This window comes from Siphateles boraxobius, unplaced genomic scaffold, assembly GCF_051911475.1.
Source record: "Siphateles boraxobius isolate OS27281-9 unplaced genomic scaffold, OSU_SipBor_1 8, whole genome shotgun sequence".
In the NCBI taxonomy this organism is placed as follows: Eukaryota; Metazoa; Chordata; class Actinopteri; order Cypriniformes; family Leuciscidae; genus Siphateles; species Siphateles boraxobius.
The window spans coordinates 1,481,204-1,494,528 of record NW_027509208.1 but is presented as its reverse complement, the minus strand read 5'-3'; the positions used below and the strand labels follow the sequence as shown (position 1 = coordinate 1,494,528).

General features: G+C 36.9%; 1 protein-coding gene across 1 annotated transcript in view; it reads left to right on the top strand.

The window, feature by feature from the left end:
* The first annotated feature begins 1,178 nt into the window (after positions 1-1,178).
* The window catches only part of vash2 (vasohibin 2), a 32,973-nt gene continuing 20,826 nt past the window's right edge, over positions 1,179-13,325 (top strand). Inside the window, exons 1-4 of the mRNA XM_077220117.1 lie at positions 1,179-1,996; positions 9,467-9,555; positions 10,079-10,135; positions 10,449-10,523. Coding sequence (XP_077076232.1) covers positions 1,682-1,996; positions 9,467-9,555; positions 10,079-10,135; positions 10,449-10,523 — 536 coding nt within the window. The 5' untranslated portion in view covers positions 1,179-1,681. The remainder of the gene's footprint in view (positions 1,997-9,466; positions 9,556-10,078; positions 10,136-10,448; positions 10,524-13,325) is intronic.

Below are 13,325 nucleotides of genomic sequence, written 5' to 3'. Positions count from 1 at the left end.
TGATTAACAGCATGGAGAAACACAATCATTTGGCAAAGTTTAATACCAGTATGTTTACTGGAACAGTTATATTGTATGGGTCTTTTGAACTTCATTACATTGAAAGGAGAGCAGAAGCTAAAAAAAAAAACATTAAAATGATATGGTAGAGATATCTTCTGCATAATTTCTAATTTTACCTAAAAAAGACAAAAATGACAACAGGATTTAAAAATATCAAAAAATATATTTTCTATTAGTATATTTTAATGTATAAAATGATTAAAACTGATGCAGTTAGCAAATATGTTAAATTGTCTTTATACTGCTCATATGAAGACAAACGGAATAAAATATTTTATGTTCTTATGAAATAGAAATTAATTATAAATTAACTAAAAATTAAATATAAACTAACATTATTGGGATCTCTTCTTTATTGATATAGCTACACTGTGAGTCAGGGTTAGGTAACTAAAACTAAAACCTTAAAAACACATTGTCGTTAGTCTACTTGAAATACAATGATACAATTTTAAAAGGCATTTTATTACAGCTAGTTGCCAAGGAATCATTTCTTATTTTCATTTACCTTAATATGGCCAACTAAAACAACAACAACAACAACAACAACAACAACAACAACAACAACAACAACAACAACAACAACAACAACAACAAAACCAGAAATAAAAATTAGGACTAATAAAAAGCAAAATTACTAAAACTTTAACTAAAACAAAAATGAGAACGCAAAATATTAAAATCTAAATAAAAAAATATTAAAACTATTTCAAAATATTAATAAAAACGATAACAGTGCTTTTTACTTCCATGTGTTGAGGGCAGTTTGTTAACATTAAGAATGAAAAGTGCAATAATTGTTTCATTTGACGCAAAAAATAGCGAGAGTTAAAGGCTTATATACATTTTAAATGTTTGATAATGTTATAATAAACCTTTTTACAGTCTATGGGTTTGACATACACTATCACTTTAAATGCACATTTTAAAAGCTCACAAAAAACCCTGCTGGAAACACAACGAAGGTTCACGCCTATTTCCGCCATTGTGGCCAATCACAGGCTGATCTATTTCCCTTATATGGAATTGAACCCGCCTCGCTTTGTTGCTTCATCCAATAAAAAAGCCGCCAGAACTTGATTGGCTGTTGTTTATGGCTATACAATAACAGTATCAAAAAACGCTAGAGTGAGTGACCATTTGTTGAGACCGTGAGTGAAAGCGGTTACACGCCTACATAGAAAAACAAATCATTCATAATACTTTACAATCAGATGTTAGCTTATTTATTTTACCGTGTATTATTCAGCCAGCGACCCCTTCCGCAGGACTCATTGTTTTTGAGCGAAAGGATGAAGTAGTTTCTGTGGCACCCTGAGCTGACCGCCAACTACAGGAGTATGCGGTTTACTGGGAATATATTACCATTTATGATTTTAATCCATCCTACAATGACATTCACCCATAGTTTGATACAGAAATGGTAGCGCTGACCATTTGTTCTGTATCTGGATCTTTTTCAAACCAACTGAATATTCATACTTGAGCAGACTGTGTGGTTTTGGCACATTAATATGCAAGCTCGAGACGCAACATGTCTTTGTGCATGAATGCTGGATAATCATAACTGATCTGGGGAACAACAAGGGGAAACTCCCCCTCGGAAGACTTCTGAACAATGACCGGACCAAACGCCACCAGCGGCGGCTCAACTGCCAAGATCAGCAGACACGGTCGGTCCAAAAGCACCAGTACCTACTGTCACACTACGGGTCCCGCTGCGGAATCCGCCTCGTCCACTGCCGCAAACAACACCGGTCGGTCGTCCGGGGAGGAAGACGAGAAAGACGGCGGGGTCCCGTTTTTTGTGAACAGGACGGGCTTTCCCATAGACAATGTCACCTGGGAGAGAATGTGGTCTCACGTCACCAGAGTTCATCCTGATGGACATGAGATGGTGGATAGAATACGAAATGCAACACACCTCCCAAAAGTAAGTTGAAAGTAGTGGACTAGTGTTTGTGTCTCAAAACCCTGCAAGCTGCCTATTTAGCATTTTTTGTAACTTATAGCATATAGATTCCCCAAAGTGCTGTCTTAATAACACCCTAAAATGTCATGTTTGGAAGCTCATCTCTGTTATATTGGTATACACCTAATAAATATGATCCCCAAAAGACCCCAAAATGCTGGTAGGTGATGTATATAAGGCAACTCATTTAATGCAATGCCCAGACATGGCTTTCTTGTTTGGCATTTTGGCAAGTTACTAGGTTTTGAGTAACCGCAAGCAAAATATGTGTACAGATGTCACTTAAAAACTGTTTAATAGGACAATGGTCCTTGGTTTTATCATGTTTTTGGACATATTTGAAGTAGGCTTACATAGTACATGAATATAACACTATTTTTTATCTTGGTGTATATATAGGCTAAAGTGTTCTTAGTAATTAATTACCTCAGTACCTTTTTTAAAGCGATCTTGAGTTTGGGGTCAGTGAGTTTTTATTTGTATTGTATTTATTTTTTAAATAAATTAATAGTTTTATTCAGCAAGTAAGCATTCAATAGATCACAAGTGACAGTAATAGACTAAATGCTGTTCTTTTGAATTTTCTATTCATCAAAAAGTCCTGAAAAAGCTTCCACAAAAATATAATGCCGCACAACTGTTCTCAACATTGATGTTAGTAATATTTCTTGTGCACCAAATCATCATATTAGAATGATTTCTGAAGGATCATGTGACACTGAAGACTGGATGGCTCCTGCATCACAGGGATAATATTGAATAATATTACTGTTTTTACCGTATCAAATAATTGCAGCTTTGGTGAGCCGATGGGAGGCTTCTTTCAGAAAACATAACATTTTACTGTACTTTTGGAAAGTAGTGTATATGCATACAGTAATCTTTTGGTAAAACTGTTGAACCTCCAAACTGGTCTATATGAAGCCGTATTTACAGGAATAGTGTTTATATATAAATAGCCTCTTACAAACTGCCATGCATGTGACCCAGTTTTCAAGCAGAGGAAGTGTAGGCTGTGAGACATGTGAGCGGATTTACTCATCCATGTGTTTTCCAACAATATGCTACATTGTCCCCTGGTCATAATTGAATTAAAAACCAGTCAAAGATCTGATCCAAAGACAACTTCTGCAGAAACATTTCTCTGGTAATAATGCACATGATGAAGAATGATGCCATGTTATGTCGTATGAATTTCATTAGGGTTAAAGATGCTGTCATGTCCCTTTATCACAATGTTGCTTTAACCTCCAAACATAAACCAATCAGGGCTGATCAGGCTTCATAGAGCATGCAAATGAAGGACCTCAGAGGGGATAAAGCGAGTCTTAATCATAGACTAATCCTCAGTGCTCAGACGGACAGTATTCGCAGGGTCGAGATGTGTGTTTATAGTAGCTCTTTTGTTTTAGGTAATTAATAACTATTGTACATTCCTACACTCTCAAATGTGCTGATGCGTGCTGAACATAGGCGCCTGATTGGTCAAAGCATTGAGTCAGATCCCAAGATGTTAAAGTGATTTATTAAGGGACATTCCCCACCAGCAAGTGTTGAACAGGTGCGTGGAGTGAATCCGTCAGATCAGCCAGATCAGGAGTCACTTGAACGAATGCAACACGAGCCGGAAATTCCTGTTAGATCCATTAAATGACTGTATTGATAAAGAATCAGAGTCTCCCAGTGATAACCTTGGATCCGAGGACACTGCAGTTATTATGTAAACAAAGCACATACTGGTACAGCGGTGTCAATGTTGATGCAGTTAAACAACGTTTGAAAGCTAAATAGAGTCTATTATCTTGCAGCTTTGTTTTTTGATATAATACATTTGCTGGAGTGCTATTAGGGATAATCTGCGTAATTCCTGTTATTTTGTATTACAGCTTGCACAAAAATATTAAGCACGCAGCTAGCACAAGCACAACTGTTTAAACATTGATGATATGTTATTGAGCATATAAGAGAGTGATTTCTGGAATAAAGCACAGGAATAAATTACCTTTCAAAAACATAAAAACATTTAACAGACCCCAAACTTTTAAACGGATACCTACATTTCTGTATAGTACCTTTTGATAAAACATATTTTGGATTTTTGATATAATCCATTTGCTAGAGTGTTACTAAGGATAAACTGCAAAATTCCTGTACATTCATGGGAAACAAAACAATCTTTGAGTCATCATAGAAACAACACAGATGTTTTTGAATGAAAACTTTTTATCAAATTGAATTTGTACTCTGCAATGACTTTGTTTCTGTAAAAATTGAAGAGTCCACATCTGTTCTCTTAGACGGACAAATGTTCTGGGTGGCTTGATTGGTGAGTTTCAAGTTTCTGTACAATCCCACGGGTGGGCAGAGGTCAGCTAACAGCCCTGTGAGTGTGGATTGTGCCCTGTTTAATGCTGCTGACCTCCTTTCAGGGCAGAAGAGACCCAGTTGAGCCCGTCTAACGTAAATGAAACCTCTCTCTGAGAATTCAGATGGTCAGAATCAATATTCAGAGTGTCATTTAGATACACTTTTTGGAAATCGATACTGAATTTAAAGACTGAATGTAAATTAAACTGATGCCGGCACTATGGTAAGATCTTTTTGAGCAGTAGTTCTCAACTGCTGGGTTGCTGGTCTGGAGAACACTGGAAATAATGTTAAATGTAGCTTACACTAGGCTTTTAACTCCACTTTTTATTGGTGTTTTGTGTGATAAATAATACATTTTCTGGACAAGGTCAGTATGCTTTTTAAAGTTTGTTTTTTTAAGTCTCTTATGCTCGGTAAGCTGTGTTTATTTAATCAAAAATTTAAGTATTCATTTCTTTTATAAATACCATTACTAACTCCAAAATTTTGAATGGTAGTGTAAATAATAAAATGCAACCAATGATGATCTTGCATAGTTAGGAAAGCAAAATGAATATGTCAAATCAAACCAGAATGCTTTCCGTAACATTTGTTGTTGTCATAAAAGTGTGTGTGTCCAATTAAAGGGATAGTTCACCCAAAAATGAAAATTCTGTCAGTAATTACTCTCCCTCATGTTGTTCCACCCCGTAAGACCTTTGTTCATCTTCGGAACACGAATTCAGATATTTTTGATGAAATCTGAGAGCTGGATCACTCCTCCATAGGCTTCTAAGGGATTGACACTTGCCAGCCTCGAAAAGTTATTAAAGACATCGTTAAAATAGTCCAAGTGACTACAGTGGCTCAATCTTAAGTTTATCAAGCGAAGAGAATACTTTTTGTGCGCAAAAACCCCCAAAAATAACGACTTTATTTCAACTATTCATTTCCTTCTCTGTGGGCCTCTAGTCAGTTAGCGTAGTGTGATAGCGTAGAGCTACGTCACACGTAGGCTCACTATTGGCCGACGCTGGTCATGTGTGTGATGCGTGTGACGTTCAACAACAGAAGCGTACGCTATTACACTAGTGAACTCACTCGTGGCCCACAGAGAAGGAAATGAATAGTTGAAATAAAGTCGTTATTTTTGGGGGTTTTTGCGCACAAAAAGTATTCTCGTCGCTTGATAACCTTAAGATTGAGCCACTGTAGTCACTTGGACTATTTTAACGATGACTTTTCGGTGAACAAGTGTCAATCCCTGAAGAAGGCTATGGAGGAGTGATCCAGCTCTCAGATATAATCAAAAATATCTTAATTCGTGTCCCGAAGATGAACGAAGGTCTTACGAGGTTGGAACAACATGAGGGAGAGTAAATACTGACAGAATTTACATTTTTGGGTGAACTATCTTGGTATTTGCATGCAAATTCAGGTCTCATTTGGCAGAGGGTACGAATTATTAATTAAACAACTAAAGGAAGTTTAGCAATTGATTTTAAATATAATTTTGTTGACTTTTATAGGCTAAAAATGTTTGTACTATGTTGAGTTGCCCTTTGAGTCTTCAAGCAGAACCATTTTATTGAGGCTGTAAGTTCTTATGACGTTTTTCACACCTCGCGTTTCTGAGCACCTCTATATTTAAGTGCTGAGGAAGCTGTGTGTTTGCAGGAAGCACGACTGTCTTTCAAAAGATATTCTCCTCAGAACAACAGCATTGTTATTCTGCTTAATCCATTGGTGCAGATTTAGACATAGAACCAGAGCCGGTGCCAGCGGAGTACCGAAGAGGGGTAGAAGAGTATCCCCAGCTAGAAAAACATGTTCCCCATTCACATATTTGTCAAAACGTGAAAAAACATGTCGCTACTACAACTATGAAACAAAAAGCTACTAAGCAGAGATAGTCGAGCATTGAATAATATTACTACCTAAAGCAAAAAGGAAATTTGCCTAGGGCAACATATTTGAAAATTTGACTCCTCGATATCCATTAAATAAACGCCTTTTAAACCAACACAGACTCTCAGAAAAATGGTACAAAAGCTGTTACTAGGACAAGGTTTTAAAAACGTACCATTTATATGTTCACTTTTGGTGCCATTATGTACTTTTGAGGAAATATGCTCTATTTTGGTACAAAGGGTATACCACCCCAGTGACGGCTTTTGTACCTTTATTTCTGAGAGTGTATAAATGGATCAATGTGCATATTTTTGTGTCCAAGTGCATTATTTCCTGTTAAAATAAATTGATAAATTCATGACATCTGCAACCGGTGACAAGCAATAACAATGTAATGAAATAGTCAACCAGCTACGATTTATTAGCTAGCCTTCTAACATGAAAAAATAATTAACCACTTTCAGTGGTTTTACCACGAATACAGACAAGTTACCATGATACCACCATCACCGAAAGTAATTAATTGTGTCTGCATTACTATAACACACACTGATTGCAACGCTTGTAACAGATGCATAATTTTAGAACACCCTGAACTGCAACCGGTGACAAGCAATAACAATATAATGAAATAGTCAACCAACTACGATTTATTAGCTAGCCTTCTAACATGAAAAAATAATTCATCGTACCTTTAGCTTACTCAGAGCTGCGTTTTGAAGTTTGTAGGTTAATATGTCAAAAGTACGGTGCCAATCAAAATGTGACTTTGCGAAACAGACTCTCCTTAAAGGCAGGGTAGGCAATTTCAGACTAGCTAGCAATAGCGAGCTAGCTTTGAAAGCATGAGATCCTACCCTCCCTTCAGTCTCCAAAGTCATGCCTCCTCCAAAAGACATGAACGCAAAGCACACAGCAGCATCTGCAAAGCGTCCCGAGACGAGAGATGGCATTAAATTACCTAATGCCTCGAATTACACAACATTACAACAATAATGAACGTAAACAAGAAGATATAGGCGATGTATGTTTCAATATTTAGACCACACATTTACCATGTGTTCGAAAGCACAAACACACTAGACTACCCTACATTTCTACATTCTCTCACGCGGGGCAGAGAGAGATAAAGAGGAAATAGGAGATGATTCCCTTTCTCATTTCCTCCTGTGACCTCAGCTGTACTTCAACACATGCTTAATTCTGCCTGCCTTTTTAGGACAAGCCTTGGATTAATGCTGTCAATGTGTTGCAGTAAAGAGCCTGTTTCAGATAGAGGACAGCCTTTTTTCTTGCTTTCATTAATTGCTTCTTTTCTTATGAATGGAGGCTTGTGTGCGAGAGGACGATCTTTGTTCTTTGCTAATTCTCTTCGCTGCCCTTTCGCAGTTAGAAGTGTCGTTGTAAGGGTGCAAATGATCAATGAGGCACTGTTTCTACAGATAAGGACTTTTCATGCCATCGAGAGACATCACAATCTGATATATGAATATCCTTTAGGTTACAAGAGTAACCGTGCAAACCGGGAGTCACCTTGACTTGTTTGCCAAATTTAGCTGGATAAAAATAAGTGACATCCTCCATTTCTTCATTCTACACTCCTTCATTGTACTCTCCTTCCCTTAGGCCGTGTGTCCAACAAAGCGTTTTTTCACGCAGCTGGCGTATTTTTCCAATTGTTTTCAATGGGAGCGCCGCGTTTTTTTAAACGCCATGAGCGTAACAAGGCACTGAGCGTGTATTTAACGCTCAATTGATGAGCGTTCGCCGTTTTTTTACTGGTCGCCGAGAGTTAAAAAATATTCAACTTTGGGTAAAACGCAGCGCTCATCTCTGACTATGTTTACATGCAGCCAATAACCCGTTCAAAACCGGAATATTAGCAATAACCCGGTCACGCACGGCCATGTAAACACTGGCAAAAACCCGAATATGCTCATATCCTTTATTTTAAAAACCCGGATATGATGCCTGGGGTACCCCTTTGCTAACCTGAATTTTTGGTCATGTAAACGCGTATCGGCATATCCCCGTAGTGATTTGTGTTCTGCGCATGTTCTATTCGCAAGGAATCTTGGTCTTTTGAGTAGAGGAACTTCTCAGCGCTTACAAAAACCCGCGTGCAGTATACCAGAAGTAAACATCGCGAGACGCAGCACAGCATACTTTTGGAGCAAGGTCAGTACCTGCACCAAAGCGCAAACAAAGGCGATCGCTATCTGCCCCGAACTATTCATTATAAGCGTGCTGCTGCTGTTGTTGTTGACTTTGGATACAGGAAGAAGAATCGAAAATGACGCATATTGCGTCTTAAGGTTGTCCGTACGTCCAGACGCTAACCGTGCGTCGTCGTTTACATCGGGATATTGCAATTCCATGTATACAGGAGTAACTCTCTCTGCTAACGCATGTAAACGGGTTATTCCTAATGTTTCAGAAACCCGAATAGTGACCTTAACCCGACCATAACCCGAATATTGCCTGCATGTAAACGTAGTCACTATCACTTTTTACCCAACCGTCCAATCACAGTGGAGGAGGGGCGGGACAAATACCACGCCGACCAATTGTCACAACATTCTTTCTGAACAATGACGTCAACCAGCAGAGCTAACCGAACAAAATGGATGAAAAATAAATTTTTGTAGTATGAAACAAATTAGCTGGGAAATCAGCTACAAGTAAACTGTGCTGCGGATATTCTGTATCATAGCAATGAATTGTCTCAACTGAAAAAACGCTGCGCTGCCAAAACACTCAGAGCGTCTAGCGTTTTCAGCTGGCTAAAAACGCTTTGGTGTACACACGGCCTTACTGCCAAGTGTAGTGTCTGTGTAACGGAAACAACCAGTAAGGTTTCCATTCAAGAAGTATTTCTTGTTATTATCAATGTTGAAAACAGTTGTTTTGCTTAATAATCTTCTGGAAACCGTGATATATGTTTTCAGGGTTCTTTGATGAATAGAAAGTTCAAATGAATAGCATTAATTTGAAACAGAAATCTTTTAACATTATAAATGCCTGCTGCTAAAAATACTGTCGCTTTTGATCAATTTAAAGCAGTATTAATTTCTTTAAAAAAAAAACCATTTCACTGAGCTTGTCATAGTGCATTCTGGGATTGCATTGTCTATGATGGATAAAATTCGCTAATCCTCTCTGTTTTCATAGCACCCTGTGCCATTGGTTCCAAACTTTAAGCCATCAATGTCAGTGCCTGATTGGCTCCATGCCGTCCAGAACTACATGAGAAACCTGCAGTATCCTTTTACCCGCACAAACCATTCATTCTGGGAAAGTTTGACGTATTCTGCTTCTTCTGGTCTGAATGCATTATGAATTCATTGGTACTCGTTCCTTTGGAGTGTCAGTTATACTTTTTCGCTCTGTGTAATTTATTCAGTTGGCTTGAGTCACTCAAAGTGCCTTTTTTGAAATGTCAGTCCCTTTAATGTAGAGTGATATTATCCACGGGCCTGCATACTTCTGGCACACTGATACTTAGACATGCACTATACTACTGGTTTGAGCAGCCATTGCTAGATAACTTAAGCTCTTGCACATATTTATGTCCATCATTGTTTGTGATTTAATATCTCTGTGTCTGATTTTCCTCCCACAAATAGATTGAGCTCTGTGAGGGGTAATGAGGACGTTGGGTTCAACAGGACATTGGTCGCAGCTGTGCATTTTGAGATGCATGAGTCACAATGAAAAAAACAGGGAAAAAAAAGTTCCTAAGTTAGCCATACAAACTTTATGTAGCTCCTTAACTTCTGGCAGATACAACCACACGGGAACTCAGTTTTTTGAGATTAAGAAAACCAGACCTCTGAGTGGGTAAGTGATGCCATCGCTCAGGCATTTTCATCATCCTGTCTTTCTTCCCTGTATTTCCTGTTTCTAGTCTTTTCCTGTTCCTTCTTATTTTACAATTATTTTACTCTCTTGATATTCATTTAGAAAATGCTGGCATGTTCTTTTACAAAATACAGAGCTTTTATCCAGCCATGAACGCAATTTTTTTAGATTTATTTTAAATAAGAAATCATTGACCCTGTATTACATATATATATATATATATATATATATATATATATATATATATATATATATATATATATATATATATATAAATATATATTCTTTTCAGGTTGATGGAGACTGCCAGAGAGATGATACGAGAATCACTTCCCATCAAATGCCTTGAAGCAGTTATCCTTGGAATGTATCCTTTATCTTTATTGACAACAGTGTGGTTATTTTAGCAAAAAAAACATGAAAAAATGGCTTTCATTAATTGAAAAAAAAAGCTGCAATAAAATCAGATATAAATATTATATGAAAAACTTTAACTGAAAAAAAAACTTAAATGAAAATTAGAAATAAAATGACTAAAACCAATAAATTAGAGCAAAACAGAAATATATATATATTATAAGTAATAAAATATTAATGATAATAGAAGCATTAATAAATACTTTATTTTGTACAGTTATATGAATATATATGCACAGTATGTATAGAAAATAGATCAGTTTAAGTACTGAAATTACTAAAACTTAAATAAAAATAATTTAAAGCTAAATAGAAATATAAAGAATATATTAATATTATGAATAATACAATAATATTAATAATGATACAAATATAGTATATTAATAATAATAATATAAATATTTTAAATTTTAATTAAAAATAAAATAACAGTGATTGACAAAAGGCAATCTCTAATTGACTTTATTTCTGGTAAAATTACAAGGTCAAGAAAATAAATAAAAATGAGAGTCATGCATAGATTAATCATTCACAATAAGATTAATAATGTGCATTTAGAAAATGGATTGGGTGGATTTTCGTTTCATGCCGACTTTAACACTCATAATACACTTGCATTGTGGCTACTGGCTTGCACTCGCACTTTTTGAAAATTCTGGGCCAAAACCGAAAATTCTGGATGCACTTGGCAAAACCAAAAACAAAACCAAAATTGCTTTTTAATGAAATTCAATTATTTTAATAATACGGAAATGTTTAAATACAAGCCAATAAAATAGAGCGTAATATTGAGCAGAGCATCACAGTGATAATGGCGAGAGCGAAACCTGGGCGCTGAAAGCTGAGGAGCGGGGCGGCATATATTTTCAGTGGTCGAAATTTCAATGCAGCCCTACACTAAACTATAATTTAGTACTCATAAAAATAATTATTGCCATTGAGCACTTGCAACACTGTTAATTAGTCTAGGGAAAGGCCCATTTCTCCCTTACTTTTATTGTTTTGATATCTCAATTGCTAAAATTGTGATGTAAGACTAAGCAGCGCTCTATCAAAGGCAATGTGCTTCACATCACTGTCTTTCTTCATGATCCCCCAGCCTCTCAACTCAGCCCGAAGCTTTTACTTTTAGCTGTTGCTAGGAAACTAGGAGTCGTAGTAGATTCTCCTTGAAGGCGGGCACAGCTTCCTGTCCATGTAGTGGATACAGCTGTGCCATTCAGAGACACTGGGAGGGTGTGTTCTTTCAGGAACTATTAATGCCAGTTATCTCAGCAGACCCAGGCCAGGGGTTAACACAAGCTGCATGTCATCATCGTCCGCGCAAATGCCAAGCGTTGCAGAGAAACATTCTGGAGATCTGCTTCGCAGATTGTGATGTTTCACAGGAGCCTCAGTGTAGACTTCACTTTGAGTTGAGCACTTCATGGCTCATTAGCTGCAAATAGATGCTTTCTCTCCGTGCAGATTTGTAGTGTTGAGCGGGAAGATGAAGTGTTCCAGTTTTCGTCACTTTGAGATTTGTATCTTTGTGTAAAAAACCCGTCTTTTAATCTACAGGGTAGGGTTGCACCAGCCGTTCGTAAGTTCTTTCTTAAATTGGAACGTAAAGTCCACACTAGAGGCTTTAGGCTTAGTAACTACTAGCTAGTTTTTAACTAACTATGTACTATATTCCGTTGCACCATTTGTTCGTAAGGTAAAACGTAGCTAGTAGGTCGTAAGCTCTCCTTAAAGTAATGCGTAGTCGCATAATATGACGTTTAGTCTCGCTGAACCAATAGCAGCCTTCAAATACGTGAGCAGAAGTTGTTTAATTGCCGTGAATTTCAGTTTATCCTTCATTCTAACTTCTTTTGCCTCACGTTACTAACGGTAAAAACAAGTTTCCATTAAATACGATACTTGATCACGAATAACATTAGTGTTTTTATATGTAAATAACATTCAGAAACTGTATTTGAAATGAAATTAATAAGTATCAATAAATAAATATTGATACAAAAAACATAAGATATTACGTTTATTGATTATGACTGATATTTGACATGCACAGCATGGACAGATGCACACAGCGGCGCTGTTTAGGGACGGGTTGGTGTTAAAGAGCCGCTAACAAAGTTAACTTTTCACATAATGTTCTCTCTCTTAAAACGTAAGCGAGTGTAAATGTCAGCATTATCATGTCTAAAGAATTGAAGTCTGTCAGGTAAAAGAAGAGCTATTGATGCAGTTTAGTCAGTCTGATGTTTTATTCCAACCGTTACTCCTGATCGGAGGCTGCCATAAATATTTAGTTGGAACGTAGAGTTACGTTTAAACTAAGTTTAATGGTGCAATGTAAAAATATTTAGTAGTTCGTAAGTTGTAACTTAGTGCCCATTTACGTCAAAACTAGGGTAAGTTGTAACTTGCGCACAGCTGGTGCAACTGGCCGCAGCTCTCTCGATGCAGTTCTCATAAAGTCGCAAAGTATAAATAGTGTAAGAGCATCAGAGAACACTGAGGCTATTGTTGTTGTAAAGTTAAAGTTGCTGTAAGCAATTTCTGTTTAAAAATAGCACACATAAAATATCACTGAAATGGGGGTCTTGAAAAATAACACTTGTTTTTGTGACAGCCCTAAGCGCTGCAAAAAACAGTGACGATAAAAAAAAGAATGCGTTTCTGATTTGTTTATATATTTCTGTCGACTGCATAACCATATTAATTTGTTTTCTAACATCACTAGCTTTAAAAATGCAACTTCGCT